The sequence below is a fragment of the Alosa alosa genome, chromosome 7, assembly GCF_017589495.1.
Source record: "Alosa alosa isolate M-15738 ecotype Scorff River chromosome 7, AALO_Geno_1.1, whole genome shotgun sequence".
In the NCBI taxonomy this organism is placed as follows: domain Eukaryota; kingdom Metazoa; phylum Chordata; class Actinopteri; order Clupeiformes; family Clupeidae; genus Alosa; species Alosa alosa.
In genome coordinates, this window is record NC_063195.1 from 32,527,450 (window position 1) to 32,553,592 (window position 26,143).

Here is a 26,143-nt window from a genome sequence, read left to right on the forward strand (position 1 = left end):
CCCTGGACTTACCGACTGGTCAAGTGCCTTTCATCGGGCTTTTGGTCATATCCTCCCAATCGTCCATGCAGCCCTTTGCCCCTGTTTGCAGCCTGCTGAAAACGTTTTTCCCCTCTCCCCCCCTTTGCTTGGACAAGGAGGAGTGAGTGCGAGAGAGGGAGAGAGAGAGACAGAGGGAGAGAGAGAGAGACAGAGGGAGAGAGAGAGAGAGGGACAGAGGGAGAGAGAGAGAGGGACAGGGCAAGGGAGGGAACCGAGTGGGGGACAAATGCCATTGCTGCTGTCCATCACATAGGCCAGGAGCTGCCTCTGAGTTTAGCCTGTGAGCGCGTGGCCTTTACGGGGGAGGCTTAACAGACAGACAGACTGAGAGAGAGAGACAGAGAGAGAGGGAGACAGAGAGCACGAATGAGTGAAGAGAAAGACAAACTTCTAAGGTTCTTTTTTCCCCCGTCTCCATCTGGGTTTAGTGTAGTGTGGCTGACCAGCTGCATTTGGTTTTCATATAAATCTATTTATTTGTTTTTGAAGAGAGGGCTGGCTTGTGGAGTGGTCTGCCGAAGAGGTGGAACAGACTCTTCTGCTGTGAAGCAGCAGTGCTGGGTTAAAAAGGGGCTTTTCAGATCCATATGGAGAAACTGAGGAACGGACAGAATCAAAACATGTCAGGAAAAGGCTATGCAGGACTCCCGGGAGCAAAAGTCTCCGCTGACCACTTCCAGAGGTAAGGCAAATCCTTCTTTGGAATTCTTGGAAAACGTCACAAATTTTATGCACATACGCGGCATGCTTGCGCTATGGGATATATATGCGAGAAATGAATTAACTTCGGGTGGATATAAGCAGACGTCCATACACAGTATATCACACTTAAGCAGCAGGTTCCAACTTGAGGGGGGATTTGTGAAAATATTTGAAGCGGCATCCTTTCGGATAAGCTTGCTTATTTCACTGAAGAAAAAGTACGACATTCCCAAAAATCCAGAGAGGAGAAAAAAAGATGAATGGATTTTCACAGTAGGCGTAGCGTTGCTGCCAGAATTGGATTTCACTGAGGCCCCGACTGACAGTGTGGGATAGAAGCTGTCCACATGTGACTGTGTCCTGGCTCACAGATTCGTGCGTCTGCTTTCCTACTAAATAGTTTTTAGACAAAGTTGTGCCAGACAGTATGAAGATTTGGTCCTGTTGTTTGTTTTTATAGTTTTTATTTCCAACCGTGTCCATACTTAGTATGGACTTTAGTGTCAGATACTAATAGTTTTTCCAGGAAAAGAAATCATTTCCTCATCTTGATATAAAAATCTATAGATATACTGTATGTTTTTGTAACTTGGTATATCCTGCACAATATAATTTCGGAATGAATAAATACAAGGTAATTACACCCTGACAGAACAATGCGATATTTGAAATATTGAAATCACATCATAATGCTGTGTATCAGCATAAATGTATTAGAAACAATGTTTTGAAATTGTTATTGTTATAATTGAAATAGTTTCAATTAATATAATATTTGCACAGTCAGCAAAATATCTAACACTGTAAAAATTAGACAAACGGTACTGAATATATGGTTATACATAAGGTTAACATAATGGATATGGTTATAATATTAACAGAATGGATATGTGGTTATGTATAATGTTAACTTAATGGATATTGCTATACATAATGTTAACTTAATGGATATGGTTATACATAATGTTAACATAATGGATATGGTTATACTGTACATAATGTTAACATAATGGATACAGTTATATATAATGGATGGATATGGTACAATTATGCCAACAATCTTTGAATCCCAAATCCTTGAATATATGACCTATATGTATAGTTTTTTAGTATTGCTCTTAATGTCTTCTGTTGAGATTACATCATAGAACATCTGAAACACTATTGTGTCTATAACAAATTACCGGTAACTGAATTATTTTGCTAATTAAATATTTTTTAGTGTACTGTCAGTCAAAAAACAAAATACATCTTTAAACCAAATTACAACATAAATAGCCTTCTGTAATATCTATGACGATATAGTGTGTAAATTACTGTGGTTTTACATATCAGCCATCTTGAATTCAGTGCTATGTTTATTGAATTCAGTGCTATATTGCAGAAATGTGAACATTTTCTTGTAACAGTAAATATTAACCAAATGGCTCAGTTCTTTCCTGCCTGAATATATTCCACATCTTTCATTGCCATTACCTCCACTCAGTTGTCATTGACATACTGTAGAGAACCAATTTGAACTTAACAGGAACTAATGTATTTGGCATTTACTGTGTCCACATTTTCAGGTCTTGGTTCTGGTTATTTGTTAAACCGAAGCAAATTCATGTAAAGATTAATTCTCGAAATTCACAGTGTGGCATTATTGCAGGTCATAGAAGTCAGGCTTTTGGACATGAATCTCAACAGGATTTTGTGTCTTCTAGATTTCAAGAGGCAATAGTTTGACAATTTATTTTGAAAACTTGTCACAAAGGGTGAACAGTGTCAGTGCATAATATTGATAATTTTGAAATATTTGGCAGCATGGCAGAGGTTTACAACATGGACGTTACAAAATGTATCTGGAAATATATGTACAGACTATATATGTATACAGATTTATACAGACTATATATGTATACAGATTTATATATGTAGTTTATTAGACATATACTATATATGTAGTGGACATTTTGTAGTTCACACTGCTGGGCCAATATACAGTTTAAGTTTGTACCTCAAAAATGTCAGTGTTCACTGAAACCAAGGTTCAGGTTTGTTTGAAGGATATGTTGGACTGAAAGTCTGCAATGTTATATAGCAACTGAGTTTTCAAAAGGTTTTGTTTCATTTAACTCTTCAGTCATGTGTATAAATGCACAGATATGTGGCTTGCATCACATCTGAAAAGCGAATGAATGCAATTTGAGATTTCAATGAATCAAAACATTTCAATAATTGTACTGTAACGTACATTGACTTGCTGCCACTAGGTTTTTTCCATCTATTTTGTATTAGTGTGTGTGTGTGTATTGGTGGAGGTGTCGGCCTTTTATGAAGAGTTGCAGAGTAAACTGTCCTTCATCTGTCAAGAGACAGTGCCAGTCTGTCTCCATTCATCTGTGACTGATTTGTTTTTAACAGCCTAGAGGTCAAAGGAATTAGCCGACTATTGCAGGGATATTTTAAGTGTTAAAACTGAGGTTTGTTTTCTTCAGGTCATTTTTCTTCTCTCTCTCCCACACACCCCACCACACTTAATACGCAAAAACTCACTCACGGACCACATCTTTCTCCACATCTCTTTCTCTTTTCCTCCAACATCTCACTTGCCCATATCCAGCTGCTCTCTCTAGATCACCCTGGCAGCTTGTCCCAAAAGGGGGAAAGTGACCCTCAGTGATGGGGTTGGAGTGGGTGGGGGGTGTTAGGTGTATAGTTCAGGCACTGTCCAGGGCACAGCAGATTTCAGTCGAAACGTTCCTATCTGAAGTCAGTTCGGCAGGTCATACTCGCTTTGACTTTCATACTATTACGGTGGAAAGCCACTTCTTTGACCCAACCCATGCAAGAAAATGCCGCAACGAAGGTAATCTTGGAGGGAAGTGGAGATTGGAGGTTTTGTGTGCATCGCTGAGCTTAAAGGAGCTTCTTGTTGGTGTTATAATAGTGATGTGTAGATAATGGGTAGCACAGCGGGGCAACCAGGGTGCCCCTGTGCCCGATCATTAAGGCTTTTATGCTGGAGTGTAGGATACTGCAGCAGTGAGCTTCCACCATTCACCGGCATTTTTTTATTTTATTTTTCAATATTGTGTTATCTGTGTGAGCTGCCTTTCCTTTTAAGTGACTCGTGAGAATGCAACTGGCATTAAATTCTGGAATACTGGTGATCTGCATGAAAAGAATAGATTTGAAATGCGTCATGGTAATAAAATATATACAGTATATCCAGTGTCCGCTTGATTTTTATAAAATCAAATGGATTTAATAATATTAAAAATACATTATGCCCAATTTTGGCATGAATAAGATTAAGCATAATATTACCTCATATATCCTATATTACACTACTGTAGGTGGCAATTACAATGTGGTCCCCATCAGAACTATCAGACCATTTTGAGATTTTAATTTCATTTAAGGTGATGGACAAAGGACATCCTGTAATAGTGTGAACCTTCCAAAGACCTGATCCGCTATTTATTTGGTTGTCGTGTGCAGATTTTTGGTAACGCTGCGATAACGTTGCAACTGTGTAAGGCTTTGTATGATTTTTAAAAATATATATATATTTTTAAATCATGTTCAAATGATTGTTCAAAATGATTTTTCAAATCATTTATCTTAATCATGTTGGTTCTGATCCTAAAAAGATCCAGATAACAAAATGGTCCTTTGTCACATAAGTGTCTTTATTACAACTAAATTAATCAATTTGATTGTTTTATGTACATTACTTAAAACACATTTCCCAGGCAGCACGAGTACATTTCCCAGTGACGTGCAGATAAGTACATTTTACTTATCAATTAATTAATGGCTGAGTGCCTATGTGGGGCTAAGCAACATTCTGATGCTTTGATCTTGTGGTTGTACCATTTGGCCTCTTGTGTATCCCCTCAACAGGAGAAATGCCATATAATCACACCTGACTGTAAGTGTGTGTGAAGGTGTGTGTGAGTGTGTCTGTGTTCAGGCCTGTGTGTGACTTCTCGCACTGCACCATCTCTTTGACAGAGTGAAAATGGGTGTGCAGTGAGGGCCCTTTCACCAAGATTGATTTGTGGCGTGCTGTTGTCCAACAGCAGCTTGCACATAAATCAGCATGGACAAACACTTTTAACTCCGCTGGTGGGGACAGTCTTGCATACCTTGTTTGGTTGTTTTTCCCGAGAGTTGTTCTCTTGTGTACATTCATGCTTTCGTAAACAACTTCACAGAAAACAGTACATGTAACAAGCCTAGAATAGTATGGGTCAGAACGGACCGGTTGCTTACCCATTAAATCAGTAGATTCACTGCCAGAAGCACACCAACAACGTGTACCTGATGTATACAGATAAACAAAGAGCTAAATGCACCTAGAGGTGGCCCTGGCTATTACCCAACCCTATTTGCAGTCTTACAGAAGCCCCTTTGATACAGATTGGCATATTTGCCCAAAGATGTGCTTGCCACTGTGATAAGGTTATGGCATCAACCATGTACTCAATACTATGCTGACACGTTGCAGCAACTGGGCTGGTCTTTGTGTTACATGACTGACGGGTCTGTGGCTGGTACACAGAACTCAGAATGGAACTGTTCTAGTAGGGGCTAGGGTTCTATGCCTAGTGGCATTCTTAGAAGCAATATCACTCTCACAGTCTAACTTTATTTGCTCGACTGGGTTTACAGGCTCATTTGGATGTCTGTGTAAATTCATAAGTCAAATGAGCAGATGCCATGGTGTAGGGAACTGTACATGCTGTGCTATTTCTGGGACTCCATCTACAGTCCTTGCTCCTTGTAAATTAAATTGGTTTTGTCCATTGGTTGTTGTGAGTTTATGGATCAGATGATTTACTTTCTTTCTCAATGATACTGAGTCATGAGGTCATGCGTGTCCATGCGAGGTGATGCGTGCTTGATACTGAAGTGCAGATCCCACGCATAGACTATTTATAAGGTCCCACTGAAAATGTGCCGGGGATACTAATCTAATAGTTATCTAATATCTAATACACATCTAATCTAATATTGTCTTGATATTTAAAAAAACAGGAGGTACTATCCCACACAGACAGGTTATGATTATTTGGTTAAATGAACAGGCATTACTGTACAATGTGTTGTCAATCACAATGGTGAATTCACAGGAGTATTACTGTCTGGGTTAACTCCACAACCTCCCAGGTGCCTAATCTCCTGCCATGTGAGATTCAAAGCAGGACCCAGGAACCAGCCGCCAGGTTATTATTCTCTTTTAACCTAGAAAAATATCTGGAACTAATTATATGCGTTCTGTCCCACAGGAGCCATACCAAGTCAGGTAGATGTGAAGATTACTCTGGATTTCATTGGAAACTGTACTAAGCGTCTCAAAGTTCAAAGACATCTCAAACATCTGATTTTTTTCTGCCCCTCCGACTGCATCAAATGCTGCCAGCACATTGCTCGGGCTCGAGCTCTGCAAAGCTATTGTCTTACTGCCATTCAAGCTTGATGAAAGAGGTGTAAAGCTTTGACGCTTTCCTGGTCATCAAACAAATATACAACTGCCTGGCATAATTATCTAAGATTGCACATTTTTAATTTTTCACCTTCATATTTTTTGTTTAATCTTAGCCTTGTGCTCCACTTTCCATCTCTGGATGATAAAAACACAGACATGGGAAGCCAAAGTTGGAATCTTTTAGCTTGGTCATCAGGCCATGATAACTTTACACTTGCCCTCTCCCGAGGTCTTATTTTGGCGACGCTGCACGCCTTAATGCATGTTTGGTGTAATATCAGATGGATTAGACTATTTGTTATGGTCAGAGGCGCCGCATATAGCAGACACGATCATCAGTCTTATACTTAGATATACATGGACAAGCTGGCACAGTGCAAGTGGCTCAGAGTAAACAGTCTCTAAAATTAAAGTAGCCATTAACTGTCCATCTGTGGCGACCTGGCAAGCAAGGTGACTACATTCTGGTTATGCCAGCTTCATATAAATTTATTTTAGCCTTTTATTTGACTGTTAAATTTGCAAGGTACACAAAGGGCCAGTATTTAAGACAATCAAGATGACCCTAGCCATGTGCAAGCCATACATCTCCTGACTGGCAGGTTATCACGCTGTATCCTGCCACTGGATTATTTATGTGTGTGTGTGTGTGTGTGTGTGTGTGTGTGTGTGGGTGTGTGTGTGTGTGTGTATGTTACAGAGAGAGAGAGAGAGAGGGGGAAGATATTATTCTTTTCAAATGGAGTATCACTCAACACAATGCTCACTGCTCTACTCCCATATACTGCATGCATCCCACTCAAGTTTGATTTATCGGAAAGAGATGCATAGTCAGGTACCAAATAAACCCTACGGGCAGTATCATGTTATCGAAGCCGCTCAGGTTATTCTAAACCACACAAAGCACAAAGGTCGGCTATAAGCAACTCGGTGGCAGTAATTGACACATGTCCGTATTGCCGTCTGTGACACAGCCGGCCCCCATTCTATGCTTCAATGCGCGGAATGTTCTGAATGCGTATTGTGCATGGCAGCGCCGTGGCCTGGGAAATCTCCCGCGGCCCCGGGCCCTGATGCGGGTTAAACCCTCGGGGTCTAAAAGCTTTCGGCCGGCCGGCCGTCCATGCCACCCTTCTCCCCCTCGCGCGAACAGCTGAACTTGGGGAGTGTTTGAGACACGTGTGGTCACCCAAAAGGCATCCATCATGCTTTCATCTGTATGTAGGACTTGTGGGTGGGTGCTGGTTTGAAAGAGGTGGCCGGAGAGGCGCGGGTGGAGGGTGGTTGGAGGTGGGTGGAAGGAGGTGGAGGTGGGTGCAATGGTATACAGGAAATCAAATTGAAACCCACACAGAGATGGTCCCTCAGGCAGTCTGCTAATGCGCCCCACTAATGCTCCAACCAGTTGCAGGGTGGCAGTGTCGCGTGTGTTTTTGTGTAGGCCCCCTGCTGTGGTAGGCGGCAGAATGTCCATCTACATTCTCAAGATCGTATACGTGATGGAATAGTGGTCAGAGGAGATGGAAAGGGCAGATTAGGTTCGTGATACTGGAGAGTCAAAGGCCAGTGACACTGGGCAACATTTTTGGTTGCGAAGCGCAGTCAACAGTGAGCAAATAGATGCCCAAAGTATCATAGGTGGAATTAGCCAACACATCCTTGAACAGTATCCCACAGAAAACTATGTGTAGCTACCACATGTCTATGCATATACTTTGCCTCCTATGAATTTGTTTGAATGTCCAAAAGAGCTGGGAAACCACCAGCACGTCGTGACTGCTTCTAGTTCGAGTGTGTGTGAGAAAGAAATATTGCTTCCCAGGCATGTGGCTTAGGCTCCCACCAATAATGAGCATGTGTTAGAGAGCAGTGATAATCCCACTGTTAATGCGAATTTCTATGACTGGGACACGCACGCTCCCGAAACAGATGGGCATCAGGAAGTCGTAAAAAAAAAGTTAAACAAAAAAGAAATAAATCCTTTCTGCAGTTCCGAATGCCTAAATCTGTTTCATCCTAGGAGAGATGACAATAATAACATGGATGAAAGAGACCAGAAAAATGCAAGAAATCTTCAGGAAATTAAATCTGCAAATTCCGTACAGTGCGTTCAGGCTATCCTCTAGCAGGCCGTTCGAAACCACAGGAGCTCGGCTATGTATAGCCCCTCACCCCTGGGCTGGTTCGATTCTGTTGTGGGGTAAGAGGCTGCTTCATGGATATGATGGAGACATTAAGACCCAGCAAGGGTACTAAACATGGGGTGATAATCATCTAATTAGGATTATATGAAACCCCTACAGTCTATGGGGTACAAGGGGGAAATGGACGGCCCTGGAAGATTATGTCAGAGAATAGCTGTTGTTATACTCGCCATTCAAATTAAGAAATTGCATGTCTGGATAAGCTGTCGTTCAAGTATCTGCCGTGCCCCCTTTACTGCTTTTCAAAGGACACTGAGGTTAAGACTTGTCTATTAAAGATCCAACTTGTCTCACAAGCCCCTAAGTGTCTGATGTGCTAAGTCCTAGTGTTTTGACAAGTGGCTGGAGCCTACCCACAGAGGGCTGTGGTATGTGGCCAGATAAAACGGTACTGAACGAAGGCATTGCTCCATGTGGTTACGCCCCGAGGGACTGAAAGAGTTTCGGGCAGCCCTAGAAAATCAGACACAAGGGAGAAAATAAAAGACAGTATGAATGAGGCGCCTTGCCGTGCGGTTGTTCATGGTGGATTTCACTGTGTTAAGTTTTATCTATTTGATATCTGGGATGATACAGGATAAATCATAACTTGCATCTGTGTGGTGGTAGTACACATATTATGTGGAGAACACAGTGTCATCATGGGACCATTAAGTCAAAGGACCTTTAAACTGCACAAAACAGCCTTTTGCCTACGATGAAGATTAAGACATAAAATACTGTGTAGGCCTACACAGGTCAGCGTGGTAACCAAATATGTCTTCCGGTCATAACTTAATATGACTTATGACTGTGTTACCCTAAGGGGTGAACTCTATTTTTAATGATAAAACATGAACTCAGCAAATGTCAGCAAAACTTTGTAAGAAAAAAAAAGAAAATGTATTAATTCATAAAAATGAGGAAAACTTAAGTGGTATAAGTGGCACGAGGAAAACATGAGTAAAAAAAAAATGAGGAGCGCTACAGTTCATGTTGTGGGTCACCCCTTGACTCATAAATGGCGGCGCATGTTCATTTAGCATTGGACTGGGCCGCTCTTTAGTGCTGACAAACTCCTATACTTGCAATGACGAGCACCTGGTCAGAACCGGCGTGTGTAAGGCGATAGCGAAATATCCCTTTCTGCTGGCCGTGAGATCACGCGGCAGACAGAGTGCTTGGCGTTCTTCCAGCCCGCATCAGAAAAACGAGTGAAAGCAGAGAGGATCATCTGAGAGTGCCCGCAGCCCCCATCAGCAAACCAATCGGCCTGTCACTCGGCTGGATGTTTGGCTAACGTGCTAGCAATGACATTATAGTCCAGTCATGACGAGGAGATGATGAGGGGGGGTCATGATGTGAGATTGTAAAACAGTTGTAAAAGGATGTGTTGCTTTCTCGATTGCCTGTTTTATTGATTAGGTTTGATTTAGTTGCGGAATGTGGAGGGATTACACATTTTTGTACCGTTGACTATATGTAAAGAATAATGCCCGACGAGGTGTCCATTATCAGAAACTAGATGTACCGCAGAGCGGTACAAAATATGACCGCCGCCCAGTCCAGCACATTTTTTCAAAAATAAATCACGCTGAAAGGCCTATATGATTCTAACTGTCTCACTAAATTGCATTATCCACACTCAATTCTCACTGGTATCTGCTAGACAACAAGTACCAAAACATGATTAGTTCATAGATTTCACATGTAATATTCATTTTATACAACCCCACCCCCATCTTGCCTGTTGATAATTCTGAGAAATTCTTGAATTGTGTGCGTGTACATGTTTATGTTTATGTGTGTGTGTATGTGTGTGTGTGTGTGTGTGTGTGTGTGTGTGTGTGTGTGTGTGTGTGTGTGTGTGTGTGTGTGTGCGTGCGCGTGTGTGCGCGTGCGTGCGTGCGTGCGTGCGTGGTTGTGTGTTTGCCTGCGTATGTGTGTTTGTGCATGTGCATGCATGCGTACATATGTCTACTGTGTGAGTATGTGTCATACGTATGATTACTGTGAATGTATGTGTGTGCGTGTGTATCTGTTTATGCACATGTGTACACATGGAATGGGTTAACATGACCCCTGGAGGCAAACATATGGAAAAAATTGGTCATCCTAGGCCCTACGGTTCTCAAGATATTCACAGAAAACTGTGTCTGCCCTACTCTCCTTTCGGGGGGTGCAGTCCAGCGGGGGGGCTACAGATCAAAACGAAAAACGATGGTTCCATGCTCCATATGGGGTTACATGCCCACCATGTTTTGTCTACCCCGGTCTTTCAGTAAGTTCAGGAATCCTTGATGGAAATTTGGACATGCGAAAAATAAAAATAAAAAAAATAAAAAAATCTGACTAAACCTATATGACCGCCGCTTCGCTGCGCGGCGGTCATAATAAATATGAAATCAATTTTTAATACTAAATGAGTTTTAGAGCTAAAATCATTAGTTCTTTTAGCTGTTTATCGCAACGCTGTGAAATGTTAATAAGTCACAGCTGAGCGGCATTGTCAAGCAACGTCATAATAATTTTATAGGTGTAGTATATCACTTTTTAAACGACACCCTTTTCAACCTAGACCATGGTATAATAGGTGATCAGGTATCAGAGTGGTGATTATGAGATATTCCAATAGTATTTATGATCATGTTAGTTCAGTTCCCATAATCTCATAAAAATGAAACGATCACTTTTGGAATACCTGGAATATACTTGAAAACTGGAATATACTTTTGGAATATACTTGAATTTCCCCTTGGGGATCAATAAAGTATCTATCTATCTATCTATCTATCAATCAGGCTTGTGCAAAATTCCAGAATTGAATTGAAACTGGCTCTTAAATTCAAATTCAATTCTTGAATTTCACTTGCATTTCAATTGAGGTAGCAAACAGGAAGCAGAATTGCAATTCGAATTGTGCACAACCCTGCTATCTATCTATCTATCTACCTATCTACCTACCTACCTTTTTTGCACGACTCGCACAAATAGTTTTCGCATGAATTGTTTCCATAGTTTCCGATGCTGATCATCGTGCTCGTCATGTACTTAACCTACTTCCATATTTATATGCAGTGATGTAAATCCATATTTAGACACTGGGTCTTAAATTCACACTTCCATAGGAGCTCCAACCTGGTCACCAGACCTGAGTCTGACAGAAAAATGGCGGCTGGGCTCTGATTTGTGGGCATACTGGCCAGCGGATTGACACCTGATCAGTGAATATGACCTTGTTTACCCTGAAACCACTGCTAAACAGCTGGTCTGACCCCCCCCCCATCTGAAAGAGACGGTCCTGGTGAATATTGTCTGATGCCTTTAGACTCACTCGTGCCAGGTGCTTGGCTATAATTTATTGGGCGCAGCTAACCCCCCCGCTGGGCAATCCTGGCTGGTGACCCAATGGTGGGCAGAGGTGGGGGAGGGGTAATGTATAACTTTACAACTCACCATTTGTAATTTTAGACCCTGCCACCAATGTTAATGGACAGTCATGTTTGATATTCGCCACCAGGTGCCCCCCTTCCTGAAGCGGGCCACATGACCACCTCTGGACCAATCGGCAGAGGTGTTGTAAGAGAAGTCTGCCGACATTTTGTTGACTTGTTGACAGTTGAAAACAGGTCACCTTTCGATCTGTGCCAAGAGCTCTGTGGGTTGTAGCTACTGTGTGGCATGTTAAATAAATAAGCCCAGTCCAAATGACAAAAATAATATTCTCTAATCCACGAATGTCAGCACATCCCAAAGCCTCTCATCTCACATCTGATTTCCGTCATATTCCTTTACACGAAATGTTTACTTGTAAAGGTCAGCAGGCCAGCTGGGGCATACGACTAGGACTGAAACAGCTGGAAATAAAATGTATCCTTGATGATAAGAGAACATTTGAAAGCCATTGGCTGAATTTATGTAGCGTTTGTCCTCAGAGACTTCATGTCAAAAGCTAAATTAATTATCTGTTACTGTGATATAATGTATGGCCAATAGGATACTGCACATTCTGCTGAAAAGCCTCAGGTGTGTTTACCATATTCTACAATAGATAGTCCCAGTCTTTGGTTTTATGATTTCGCTGAATGGTATTCGATGCTTGGCAATCATACTGATAGAACAATGATTATTTAGGAATAAATCATTCAATGTATCGTGGATGTGCCTTTAATTTTTAATTCTTGCCAAGTATATGTAGGAACTGTTTTGGAAAAGCAATAAGCCCTGCCCTCAGTGAATCTGTGGAATGTTATCTTTAATTAGTTGTTTGGCCAGCAAAATGGTGAGAAATGTGAGTGTTTCCCAGGGCCCAAGATGATATCTTCAATTGTCTTGCTTTGTCCACAACCTACTAAAGATATTCAGTTTACTAAATATACAGCGAGGAGTAAAGAATCCAGAAAATATTTACATTTCAGGACTGCTAAGACAGAAAGACCGATTTTCTTACCGATTACTTTGCATTTATGCAGCACAAGATGCTGTTAGTAGCCGACCAAGACTTCTTCACCAGCACTGTGCAAAATCCTCCCTACTGGACCCTTTCAAAATCCAGACACACCAGATGTGTTGCACGCATCAAATGACTCATCTACTGAAGGCCACAATGTGCAGCAGCACTCGGTTTGGTGTCTAATGGATATATACTTCACAGATTTTGTCTTCTTTTTCTCATACATAATTTCTCCCAAGGGACACATCTTTAATTTGCACTGAGTGTCTGCTGTCAACAGAGGCACATTATCTTGCCGACAAGACAAAACATAGGGTTCCCCAGTGGAACATACTTCTCAAGTTGTTAATGACTCTTGGCTATGTTTCATTTATCATCACAGATATCAAGGACATACTTTAGAAGCAACAATGAGGTGCTTCTAAAGTAGGCAAAAAATGAAAATAGAATTCTTTTATAAAAACAAAAAATGTTAGGCCTATATATGACTGCAAAATAATTGAAAACTATATTGAAGGCATATATTTAAATGTCAGATTTGAATATTACTTGAAAGGTTACTTAACAATAGCATAGGTGTGCTCTGACGTTAGAGAGTGCCCAGTGGGTAGGCGCAAACGTTTTGTACCCAGCTGTTATAGCGTTCACAATGTAGAGCATCAGCCTCCAAACGGCACTTGCCACAGTGAAACAGTGAGTCACAAGACAACTTTGCTTGAGTGAGCTGGAGGGAGGGGTAAGGGGGAGGTCTTAATGAGTCATCCCCTCCTACAGAGACACCTTGCATAACACCAGACATGAACGAATGGCTTACAGCTCGGCTCCAAAACACAAAGCTTCAGAATGTGGGTCAGTCCCGTCCCGGGGGGGGGGACCTGTCAGAGGAGAATCCAGAGACAGCCCACTCCACACTTTGATGAGTTCGGTGAAGTAACAGAACTGTAACGTCAGGAGGCAAATGAACCTCTTTTCACTTTGGCCTCCATCAGCTGATTAAATCCCAGGCACTGAACTCTGCGGGAGAGGCTTGTGTAAGACAGGCGTGCTCTGATGCTATCTTTAAAGGTTGAACACTGCAGTGTGCTATATTAATATATCCACACCTCAGTCATGTAAGACCTTAGTGTGTGCATAATGTTTTTTTTATTTTATTTTTTTATTACGTTATAACGTTATGAAAGTTTTTTTATACAATGTCAATAGTTTAAGAGCCGTTATGGAATGATGGCAGGAAATTATTTTCTACAATGATCCAACAAGATGGTACTATTCATGAACTTTTGAGATTGAATTCTAAAGGAAAGCCTAGTCAGTATGCTCTAAGTGTTCTAACAGTTCCATGTCACCTCTCCTGCTGACATTAGACAGAAATGAATGGAACACAGAACAGAATCTCCAGATGGGTCAGACAGCAGTCGTTGCCATAAACAGAACAGAGAACAAAACAAAACAAAAATAATAGTTAAAATTTTCACAATCAACTTTAAAAAAAAAGGACAGGTAAGTGAAGGCAAACCCTACTCTAAACGTGTTCTCCAAAACACTTTGCCCCCAAACGACAAAGTCATGTGTGTCTGTCCCCTCTTTTTTTATTTTTAAATCTGTATTGTTAACATTTAAGCAGACAGTTGGCTTTGTGGCGTCATTAGCAGGCCATAAATATCCGCGGCTAATGATTGAGATGATTGATAAATTAGGGGAGTATCTGTCCAGTGAGCATACTCACTCCCCAGGGGTCTCTTATCGTATCACAGCCTGTGCAGGAGAAGCTATTCCAGGCAGCTGCTATCACCTTGAGGCCTCTGCTATCAAAGAGGAGTGTCACTCACAGCCTGGGTGCCCAGGCATGTTAATTGCCTCCAGCAACCCGGATGGGAGAAAGAAGAGGAGAGTGTGATGTGATTGGGGTGCAGGGACTGTTTTGTTTTTAGAGGGGAGCAGGGGGCAGGTGGCACTAGACAGAGCCAGTGGGGTGACCTCACCGCAGACCACTTAAGAGTCTTCCTTCAATTAGCCTCCAGACTAATCAATAGTCCCGGCGGGAGGGAGGAGCTATCTGCCAGCTGCAGACCCGCATTAAGTAATTGGCCTAAATAGGACCCTCTTGGATAATCAGTCACAGCCTTGCCTGCCAAGTTACTTCCTGTTATGTGTGTGAGTGTGAATGTGTGTGAGTGTGAATCTGTGTGTAGGGTGGGCAGATGATTCAGACCCAGCTGTCGTCATAACGATGAGGGGAGTGTGAACAAAAAAGAGCATTATTTATAACAACACCTTACTTTGGAAGGAATCATCAAACATAATACCAAGTGGCACTTTTTTCATTTCCTGTGTATTTAGAAATGTGCTAAAATAGGGAGAGAAAAAGGCCTATACCTGGCAGGAGTATATTAGTGCAATGCTCTACACTGACCTTTACGATGGTCCCACTAATTCATTTTTTTATTTTACTTCAGATTTCATTGTTCCTGTATTATTTGAGCTTGTAGACATCTATTAAACTCATTTCAACCATAAAATAATTTTTGTCCCCCATTTGTGCACATGGAGATTCACTTTTGACCTACATTCCCAGACAGGTGTTTTAGGCTAGGGATATACTCGCTTTGAACGATGCCTACGTGCCACGGACGTACCCTACGTCCGTTTGGTGTGTCGATTGTACACATCTTGAAAAAATTATGTGACACATCTGCAAGATACAATATTCACATGAACGCTAGAGGTGATATCATAGTATGTGACCATGCAAGAACTGGGTTTTTAACGACTACTGCGATTATTACTGTTGAGAGCAATAATGCTGGTGAAAAGTGTTTTTTGTCGTCACTTGACCGTACAGCTCTGTTCAACAAGTCTTCAATTCCCTCAACAACACCCCTGACTCTATGAGCAGCACGACACGTCGGCACTCTTTGCATTAGCAATCAATTTCCTGGGCTGTTTCAGCTCTTCCCTCCCTTGACATAAATTGACAATGGGCATATCAAACTCAAGCTGAGCCCCCGCTTTGATGAGGGAAATCTGGCCTTCACAGCTTATCCACTTTCCCTGCAGCTGTTTCGGAAGTCCCTGACTTGTCGTCAGGATTTTCTGTTCGTTTGGCTAAATGGCAATTTAACTGGCTTGATGCCTCTTTTGAGATTGGGACCATATGGAAACATATGTTTTCCAGGCTCCTTTTTGTAAATGTCAATGTGAAAGCTTGTTGAGAGACACAATCAAGCGGTTTGGCCAGGATCTTAGGGAGGGTTTTTTGTGCTTAAATATCTGCTCAAACATTTTCCCATGTCCATTTCCCATACTCATGTCCTGTCCATCTGCCTTACTCTAGTTTTGGGGTTTAGACGAAAAAGCAACCCATTCAGCTTGACGTCCGGACCTACAGCGAATGTTGACAATCCTGACAGCTATTAGTGATTCTTAGTAAATTGTGCACCAAGAGACCGGACTAAAACAGCTGGAGCAGCAGGGCGCAAACAGATGCACGGGAGATTCTAACCACATCCTCTGCACTCTACACAGCCTGGATTAGAAGAGCTACCGCTCCAGATACACCATTTTCAAAAAGGGCAAAATGGGCCCTTGTCAAAATAGGATGTTGAAGATCCTGCCAGCTACCACCTTATAGCACCTTGAGCTGGTTTCATGATGAATAGCCCGATGTGCTCAAAACGCACAACCTAATATCAGCTTCTGTAGATTCAATTGGCTCTAATCTCTTATTTGGACAGCAGCAATCCCCATAATCTCTCTAGTTTAAAAAGATCACAAAAAATGTTCCATCAAGAATCATTTAGATAATTTCTTATTAGTATTTGAGACACGGAATGTGATGTGAAACAATGTGACTTGTGAGTTGTACTTTTCTCCCTTATTAAATGATACGTCCAAACTGCTTTTTGCACAGGGAATGCAATACAGTGATTCCTCAAAAGGATATCACTTTCAAGAAGCAATAGCATCTTTGACTGCGAGTGTGCGTGTGTACGGGTGGGGTGGTGTGTGTGTAGGGGGGGGGGGGGGGGTTTGGGTAACAGAGTGACTCTGTTACCTCACACCCCATACGCATAGCTTTCCATGTGTGGACTGAGCTAAAGGGGACACAGCAGGTGGATGGGAAGCAGCCTCTGACTGGCTGAGAGGGCTGCGTTGCTGGGCTGCGCCAAGATTGGCTGACGAGGGACAGTGGTGGTGGGCAGTGACAGGGTGTAAGTGGCATTCACAGGCTGACTGTGCTGACAGATGGTAAAATGCTTCGCTTGCTCGAGACAGAGGCTGCATGTGGGGGAAGGTGGGGAGCTACAGTGACTGTTGGGGGATTGCATGATAGCGTCACACACGAATACTCACACTTACGTATGTATTTGTAACACAGAAAGGGTTTATGAACATATATGCACATATTCACACACACACACACACTTACAAAAACACATACCCATGCTCACAAATATAAATTCCAATAGAAGGAAAATCCTAAATAAGTGCTTGAAGCATATTTTTCTGTTGTGGTTCTGGTATTTTTAGTGACATCTTGGAGAAATGTGCTCTTTCTTCCCATTTCCTATTTCATGTTTGTGATTTTCAAATGTTACACTCATTTAATAATTTGATTACCAATGGCTCAGCCCTCTGTACACGACGTAGTTGTGTTAATCTTATTCAGCGAGGAAGTACAATAAATATTCTTTGCAGAGAGGTTGAAAAAGCCGCAGAGTGAATCATGATGGCTTGGCCCACACTGACGGGAAAGACAGCTTCTGCCAGGAAACTTTTTGAGGGAGCCCAGCATTTGAAAATAAAAAAGGCTCGTGCCAGTACTTCTACCTCTAGTAATCCTGAATTGTTTATTTTTTGCCACTGCCCTGTAACTTTCCTTGACTGTGCAGCCCTGCAGCTCATCTTCCTGTGTGTGTGAGGAGTGGGGATGAGGGAGTTCCTGTGTCCAGGAGCCAAAACCTCACCCCCACTCACCTGGCCCTTGCCCTCACTCTCAGTTTGACACATACTGTCAGCAGGTTTCAGGTAATTGTGTTTCTTTTCTTAGCCCTTGTCAGCACGGCATGCATCAACAAAACCACATCTCCATATTGATTGGTGAGGTGCAGATGAGATGCTAACAAACTCAGCTAATGTTCTGTTTGCGTGTGGACACAGGGCGACTTTTCTAGCACATATCAGTAGGGCAGGGTGCACGGATCCTCTTGAATCTGTATCTTATTGCCAGCTTCGGGTCACGCCTCAGTGCTTAGATCAGTGATCACCATGTGATATCAGTGGCTGACTGTATGCCTGTGTTTGAATGTGAGCCTGAAGGTGGTGAAACGTTTCGCTTGTGTTTGTTTGCTTGGGTAGTTGAGTAAGTGGGAAAGTGGCAGTGGACCACTAAGTATCTCTAAGAGTGTGCGTGTGTGTGTGTGTGTTTACATGAATACACAGCTGTGTAGGATAAGCAGTGTCCTAATGCTTTTCGTCACCGCACCACACATCCTCTGCCTTCATATCACTTAATAAACCCCCCACAAACAAACTCCCTTCATAAATTTGTGCCTTTTAAAAATGTCTCGAGGGGGGCATTCTTGAGCCCTTGCCATAGGGTCTGATTCACACCCCACACTCCCTTCCCAGGGGACCCAGGCACTGGTGTTGATGGGGCGCTAGGGGCCAAACTGTGGCTTGGGTCAGATGCAGGGGCTCATAAATCAGATGGCCCCTCAGCTGTGTGGCGACCAGGAGACGGAGCAGGCAAGACGAGCTCCTGGTGCCACCCTGATGACACTGCAGCTTTAGTGTAACCTGTCCAAGTTTGTGAAAAGTTCAATTGGGCTGACTCAGTGATTTCGTGCATGAGAGGAATGCCCCTGTCTTTATGTGTGTGTTTTCTGTGGAGCAGTGGTGGTAGTGTACTATGCCAACTAAAAGATGAAGTGCAAGACTTAAAGGTTAATGTTGCTTTTGCTATTAGCAAGTAACTATGCTGCAAGACATTGATCTATGATGCCAAGAAAAAACACACATAACACAGGCTTTTTGTAGTTACAGTAGTAAACACCATATACGATTCTATTATTAAATAAGTCACTAACACTATAACACTAAGATAACACTAGGTGTTCACCACGGAGACCAGTTAGTGCCTCTAGAACTGAACTCCTCATGGGGTCTGTAGAAACGTAGCTCCATCTTGTGGATTGTTGGCAGACATCCACTGGCATCAGAAAAAGATAATGAGAGATCCTTCAGAACATTTCAGTCGATAAAGATTTATTCCTGACAGTTCTGCAATAAAAGATCTGCTTTGTTTTTGAAAATAATTCAAACCAAAAGCTTAAAACTTGTTTTTGCATTGCATAGGCCTAAAGGCAATTCTATACGGCCTGCATTCATAAACGCCTTGACTGACATCAAATAATTCCACCAACACCCTGACAGAGATACCCTGTACTGCATGGCCACATTGCTAGCTGCTTGTTTGCTGTCCTTTGCTCTTAAAGTACATTGTTGGATTATACGACCTAAATCCTAACTATTTCGTCAATGCAATATACGCAGCAGGAGATCAACGGTGGTGCTAGTGATCCTTACATAGTCGTTGGGAGCACAGCAGGGGACCTCTGCCCTTGTGAGGGCTGAACAGATCAGCCGTAAATGACTCCGTTCATGTATGTGCCTAAAAATGGGCCCGAGACTGTGAAATGCTGGTTGTTCTCTGGGCCCAGTTGCATGCCAACAGATGGAACGACTGTAAATCTGTCAACATGGCACCTCGCTGGGAATCAGATGCTTGTGCTCTTAGGTAAAAGAGGGCTAGTTTATGGGTGCCAAAGCGAAGATGGCCTGTTGCACCAGTGTTACATTGCAAATGTCAGAGCACAGGCTCTTTGGTGAGTTATTTCCAAGCAAATGCAGCTTGAATGTGACAAATGGGGGTTTCAGTTAGTCAGAGTCCTTGTTTAAAAATCCATTCACAGTAGTGGTGCTGGACATCCTGTACACAATTTTATTTTACTTTTTTATTTATTGCATTATTTGGCTGTTGTGACATGTACATTTCCCAGGTGTAGGATTTAATAGTCTTATCTTATCTTATCTGGTATCTGCTATCATACACATAACAACGGAGACATCAAATCTAGCTCAGTAATACAAGACAAAACAAGTAATACAAAATATTTTTTAGGGATTTGGAGTTGTCTCATGGTGAGAAGACTCACCACGAGGGTTTGATACCAACAGTGTTTGACTGATTTCAACATGGCCATATTTGCGAAATGTCTCCATCTAGTGGGGAAAGAGTGTGCCATGCAGTGCAGCAACTCGGTGGGAGCTAAATAAAAGTGTTTCTCAATAAACATTCTTTGTAGTACTTTGTAGAATTACAAAAATTAAATAATTTCAATTAATACTATAATACAAACAGAAATGAAGTGGGATTATGGAATTATGGACATTACAAACACGTGCACTGAATTTTACAAACTAAGAATCAACTTTCTTGTCAGTGGACATGATAGTTTTTGTTTGTTAGTTTTTTTAGGCTAACAAACAAAAAGTCAACGGTTTCTGTTACCGAGTATTGATAAATACGTATCCAATGGTAAGTGTATATTTTATTTTCCACGAAGATTCACTGCCCCACAAAAGAAACAAACGCATACTTTGCTAATTTATTTCTTGGCATACATAGGTCAATGTTCTTTAATGGTTTATTGCGCCCAAATAAGCTGAACATTTGAGAAACTGAAACGGTATGGCACAAGAGTGGTAATGTAAACTATAGATTTAAGAATTCGCCAGCAGTATGACCACATATCTGGCTCCAGTTGCTCCGCTCCCCTCGCCCTCCTGACAGTTAAGTTTTTATTTGCGAGCTACACATCCTTCCCTCTCCCACCACATCTTATTTTTATGTTGCTGCAAAAATAGCCAATTAACATGGACAATGACTGTTACAGATGAGTAGAAACTGGGGCTGACTGGGATCGAGTCTCGTATTTGTTCAGCATGCCTCGGAGGCAAATTCAAAAACATCGATTGATTGATTTACATTGATACTGGTGATACTGGTGACTACTTTGAAAAGGAAGACATATTGTGTCGGTTTGTAACCTAATGCTGACACGTACTACAAATATGTTAGCCAAGTGTGATTATTTAGTATTTTTTATTATTAATAACGACACAAAACAAGTTGTTTTGTTGTGTCAGCAATTATGTTGATTAATAATGCTTACACGTACATCTGGCGGTCCTAATCATGTACAAACAACACGCCTTTGATTTATTTTTGTACTATCTTCTCACTGAGTCACCGTAGGCTATTATTTAGGACATAAAACACATAAAGGATTTAAGAGTAGCCTACCGCACGTGACACAGCACACTGTGTGGTGGATGAACTTCATCGTCACGCTTTCATACAATTTGCTATTAATGTAAAGTGATGTCAGATAATTTAATAATTGCCAATGTGTACTAAATACAATATGTGAAATCCATGCCAGGTTGGCTATTTACGTTTGGTCAGACGGCGGAGGAGAACATGTTTTACTGAAGCGCCCGGGCAGGTGCGAGCCACCGGATGACACTACGATGTCAGAAACATATCACATTTACGATTTGTCAGCTACAGTTCGTCCTGTGTTCACCTTTTGTGTGGAAAAACAAGAAGGACGCCTGCGCAGCATTTAATACAGACAGTAGATAACACTTTGAGTCAAGTCATGGCGAGTCTGATTGATCCCAATGCTCTTGAAACACTCCAAAATTCGTTGGTTTTACCATTCAGGTAGGCTACTATGTATAGCAAAATAGACCTGATATTCACAGTGCGGCCTTCCTGGAATATGTGTTGTTATCAAAACAAAATGAATGGCAGTAATGACGTGGTTGAAAGGCGTCAAGAAATAGAACCTTACCATTTTTGTGCATCAGCACACATTGTTTTTCTTCCTTGTTTTGGGTGTGTTGCATATTTTTTTAAGTTATATTTTCTGGCACAGACAATTCCAATAAATATATTAAATATCAAGAGCAAAGGTCGTACACAAACTTTACTAATGTCAAGTAGGCTAATTTGTACGTGTAGGCTAGCCTATTCGTTGACTTACAGAAATAACTACTGTAACAGCACCGAATTAGTTTAAAAAGAACGTGATAAAATGTGGATAGACCAGCTGCCTTAAGACAGCAAGTAAGTGAAGACATGATTCTAGAACACGTCTAGGCACTTCGCCCATGAAAAGATGCTTGTTTTGTGAAACGCTGCCGCTCGTTAACCCGCTCCTGCTAGCGATAACCATTTGTGACATTTCATCACGCTGCTCCTGCCCCAGTCCATCTGACAGACAGTGAACGGTACGTTCAGCACACACATGTACATTCGCACAGTAGCGGGGACACTAAGGGTCTCCTCAAAGCCTTGCGCCTTGCCGTTACGGACAGGGGTCACAAACACACACAAGACAGTGGGGGACCCTTGAGGTCGACGCGCCTTTGCCACAGCAGGTCGGTGTGTTGTTTTTATTAATTGCGGCTGCACGTGAGAGGCTGATTGTTTTAACACGCTAGACTGATGCCCAAAGCAAGTAGGCTTGCTGCAGACGAGACTGCTATGGACCATAACATATCGGCTATTGCGCATGTTTGAACCAACCCCGTCTCTAGTCGTCATTGGTCCAATTTGTTATTTCCTATATGTTTAGGCTGTGGAACTAGCAATTACTGCCTGTGGGTGGGGTAAGAAATGTCTTTGACCTTCCTCTAAGTTTCACGTTAGGAGCTCGAGAAAGGGGCGAGAAAGAGTTTGCCAACATCTGAGCCGTTACAGATGCTACTACATGAAAAAATGTTCCAAACACAGTATCTTCTTGGCAACAGAGTAGTTCCAGTCTGTCTCAGACCTGTGCTATTGTAGAGATTTAATTTAGTTGTACTTACTTTAAACGTCGTCGAGGCTAATTGTAAAGTGTGTGTGTGTGTGTGTGACTACTGTAGCGCAAGCTCGTGTTACATACAGAACTCTTTAAGACAGAAGCTATTGCTCTGTTTAAGCTAACGTTAAAGTGTTACGCAAACGAGTTTTAGTGCATGTGTTTACGCATGAACTTTCCAACAGATTGGAATCTCCATGCGCGAGTCGCAACATGTGAAGTCCTTACAGGCAAACCACTACTGATTCCCCGTAAGCACTCTAGTGATGTAGTAGGCGAGTGTCTGCTGGGGAAGTTCGTCCACGCGTTACAGCAGTCGACCCTCTGCCCATTTGTAATTTAGTCAACACTCACTCTCTAAGTGAAACGCACACAGAACAAATGGGGGATTTTGAGGCGTGCAGCATTTTGTCACGCGGATATGCCACCACCAGAATGCCGATGATGTGGCAGACAAATTGCTTTTTCCCGGCGAATGCAAACATGGATATTATGAATGGTCTCTCGTGTGTAAGGGTGCCGCTGATGGATGAAGACGCACGCCTGTGGCGCTGGCGCAAGCGTAGCTGGATGGTTTCACTGGTGCAAATCGTTTACATACACAAAATTAAACCATTTAAAATGAGAAACATGTTTGCCCTGCAATCTGATAGTGTATTTTTTTGTATCCTACACTATAGTTATAGTATAGTATAGTAGGACTATAGTATATATACTTTTTGATCCCGTGAGGGAAATTTGGTCTCTGACTCTCTGCATTTAACCCAATCGGTTAATTAGTGAAACACAAACAGCCCGGCGCAGTGAGCTGCCTGCTACAACGGAGGTGCCTTGCTCAATGGCACTTCAGCCGCGGCCCACTGGTCGGATTTCGAACCGGCAACCCTCCGGTTACAAGTCCAGAGTGCTAACCAGTGGGCCACGGCTGTATTATCATTTTACATCGAATTACACTTTGTCTGATTGATGAGGTAGTGATTGATTATTAATTACGTTCTCCAAAGTAGTGCAATTTATAAATACAACTTTTAAAAGTTGCATTTATATATGTTTTTGTAAATGTTAATTCATAAATAAATATTCGTAAATATTACATGCTGTATACTGACTGCAGCTGCTTATTTTAGTTCACCATAAAACTGCATTCTATAATTAACATCTCAGTTTATTGGCAAGAATGGTTGGCTCTTCCAACTTTTGAATAAATATTTATCGTCTGGTTTACTATTTGCAGAGCAGTCCCAACCGATTACCTTATCTGCTGTATCTCAATTCAACCTAGTTCCGTAATGAGACATAATATGTTGTTACCCAAGTGTATGCCAGTCAGTACTTTATTATGAAACACTATATACTAATTGTTAAATAAGTGCTATAAGTGTTCATTTGTTTACGTATTCACAGATATATATTATACAATGTGTATGTTGTACAAGGAATGTATTTGAAGATGCAATCAGATCATTCTTGTAGTATAATTACTGCCAGTCTTTTTTTCAGTGGTGTTTCAGTAGCGTTATTACCATCAGCATCTTGCATATCTAACAAGATTTAGCTGGTGGAGTATGTATATGAACAGAAATAGGATATTGATTCATCTGAAATGCCAATTTAATGGTGATTAATAATCAAGTTTATATATTTTTTTTTCTTTACTATAGATGTACCCTTACTTATCTGGCAATTGACTGATTTCACAAAATGTAATCCCACTTTTAGAAATGAATAATCCATACTCAATAATAATGACTAAAGTTATACCAATATTCTGTGGTAATTCCAATACATAACTATGACTTCGATCCTAATATGCCTCTTGAGCCAGTTCCAAAATTTGGCAAGGTAACACAGTCTATCCTGTGCCCTATCTTACCTAGTTTAGCCTAAATTACCTGCCATCTAACTGGCATGAGTCATGTGCTGATGGTCAAATTCAACAACTTCTTGAAATGCGGAAAAAAAGCGGTTTGATTGTGTCCACCTTGTGTATTATTCTCATACTCTATTGTTTTAAATAACTATAACTGTAAACAAACTGGAAGAACAGTAATATACAGTATAATGAACTATAACAATAAATTTAACTTTTTCCTAAATACACAGAGAACAGTTACATTTGTGCTTTACAGATGGTGCAAAGCTGGAAGGTACATAAGTACATCAAAATGCTGAAAGAGAAAGTTGTAGGCGCTGTGTCTTTAAAAGTCTCTCTTGGTTGTTACGGTAACACCCATCGTACATTTACCGTTACTTAATGAGAACTACAGTTGGCACACACAACCAAATCTAAGATCCAGCAACTGAATAACATGTATCACCATATACATAAACAGGTTCATGTGGCTGATTCTATAAGATACACACATGACGTAGCAAATGGGATTACATGCTTCTATTCCAGTTAACTCCCTGATGTGAATGTAATTACATACATATATCATGACCCCTGTCAGAGGTCATCAGAACATCTTTCATGGACTCTCACTGACTTGATCAGGGGATCGAAACTTGAACACAGACACTGAAGTGTACTTTTGACAGTGGGTCCCTTTGCCAATTCTGGCTCTGGTCCACATACCTCTATGCGGTATAATCATGGCCAACACATTAAAAGGTCCCTACATTTGGCATAATTTGATTAATTTGTTTGCGCCTGAAATGAAGATTCTTGGCAAGGTCTACTGCTCGGGACCAGTTGCTCTGGCTGCCATATTAAGTCTAATATAGTACTGGGCCATCGGACGGGGCTGTATTTTTGGGTATGAGTCATTACATTGCTAGTGCTAACGTCACCTCTGTGAGCGTGATCATTCTGACAAAACGACACAATGCTGGGCTGTCAGGTAGCCAATCTGGGACAGGATGCTGTACTCATATCTATATTTAATTGCTCTTGAATTTATATCTAAAACTGCCAGGGTGTTCAGCTAACCATGCTTTGCAAACTTTGGTATATAGTGGCTCATCAGGCTGTGTACAGGGACAGTTGGTGAGACTGAGAGAGTCCATACAACATGTTACAGATATGTAACAAGCCAAAGACATGGTGAAGGCCAGAGGGCACCCTAGATGACAGGCATTTTTTTGGCCAGGCTAATCCTTCAGGAAAACATTGCAGGGATATGACAGGGATTTTTGGGTTGTTTTTTTTTCTCCCTTGAAATTTGTCCTGCTTGAATTACGTATGTAAACCAGCAGGGTCAGTTCGCCCATGACTTGATGTCAAAAAAAAGTAAATAATTATGGATAAATGCATCAGTACAGTAGAACACTGTAGGCACTCAATTAATTTAGCAGAAATGGCACATAAAAAAAATACACCACAAAATTCAAATTGTATGGACATTAA

General features: G+C 41.6%; 1 protein-coding gene across 1 annotated transcript in view; it reads left to right on the forward strand.

Annotated features, from left to right (window-relative positions):
* Positions 1 to 291: 291 nt before the first annotated feature.
* rbm20 (RNA binding motif protein 20) overlaps positions 292 to 26,143 on the forward strand; it is a 46,251-nt gene continuing 20,399 nt past the window's right edge. The window contains 1 exon segment of the mRNA XM_048248919.1: positions 292 to 724. Coding sequence (XP_048104876.1) covers positions 630 to 724 — 95 coding nt within the window. The 5' untranslated portion in view covers positions 292 to 629.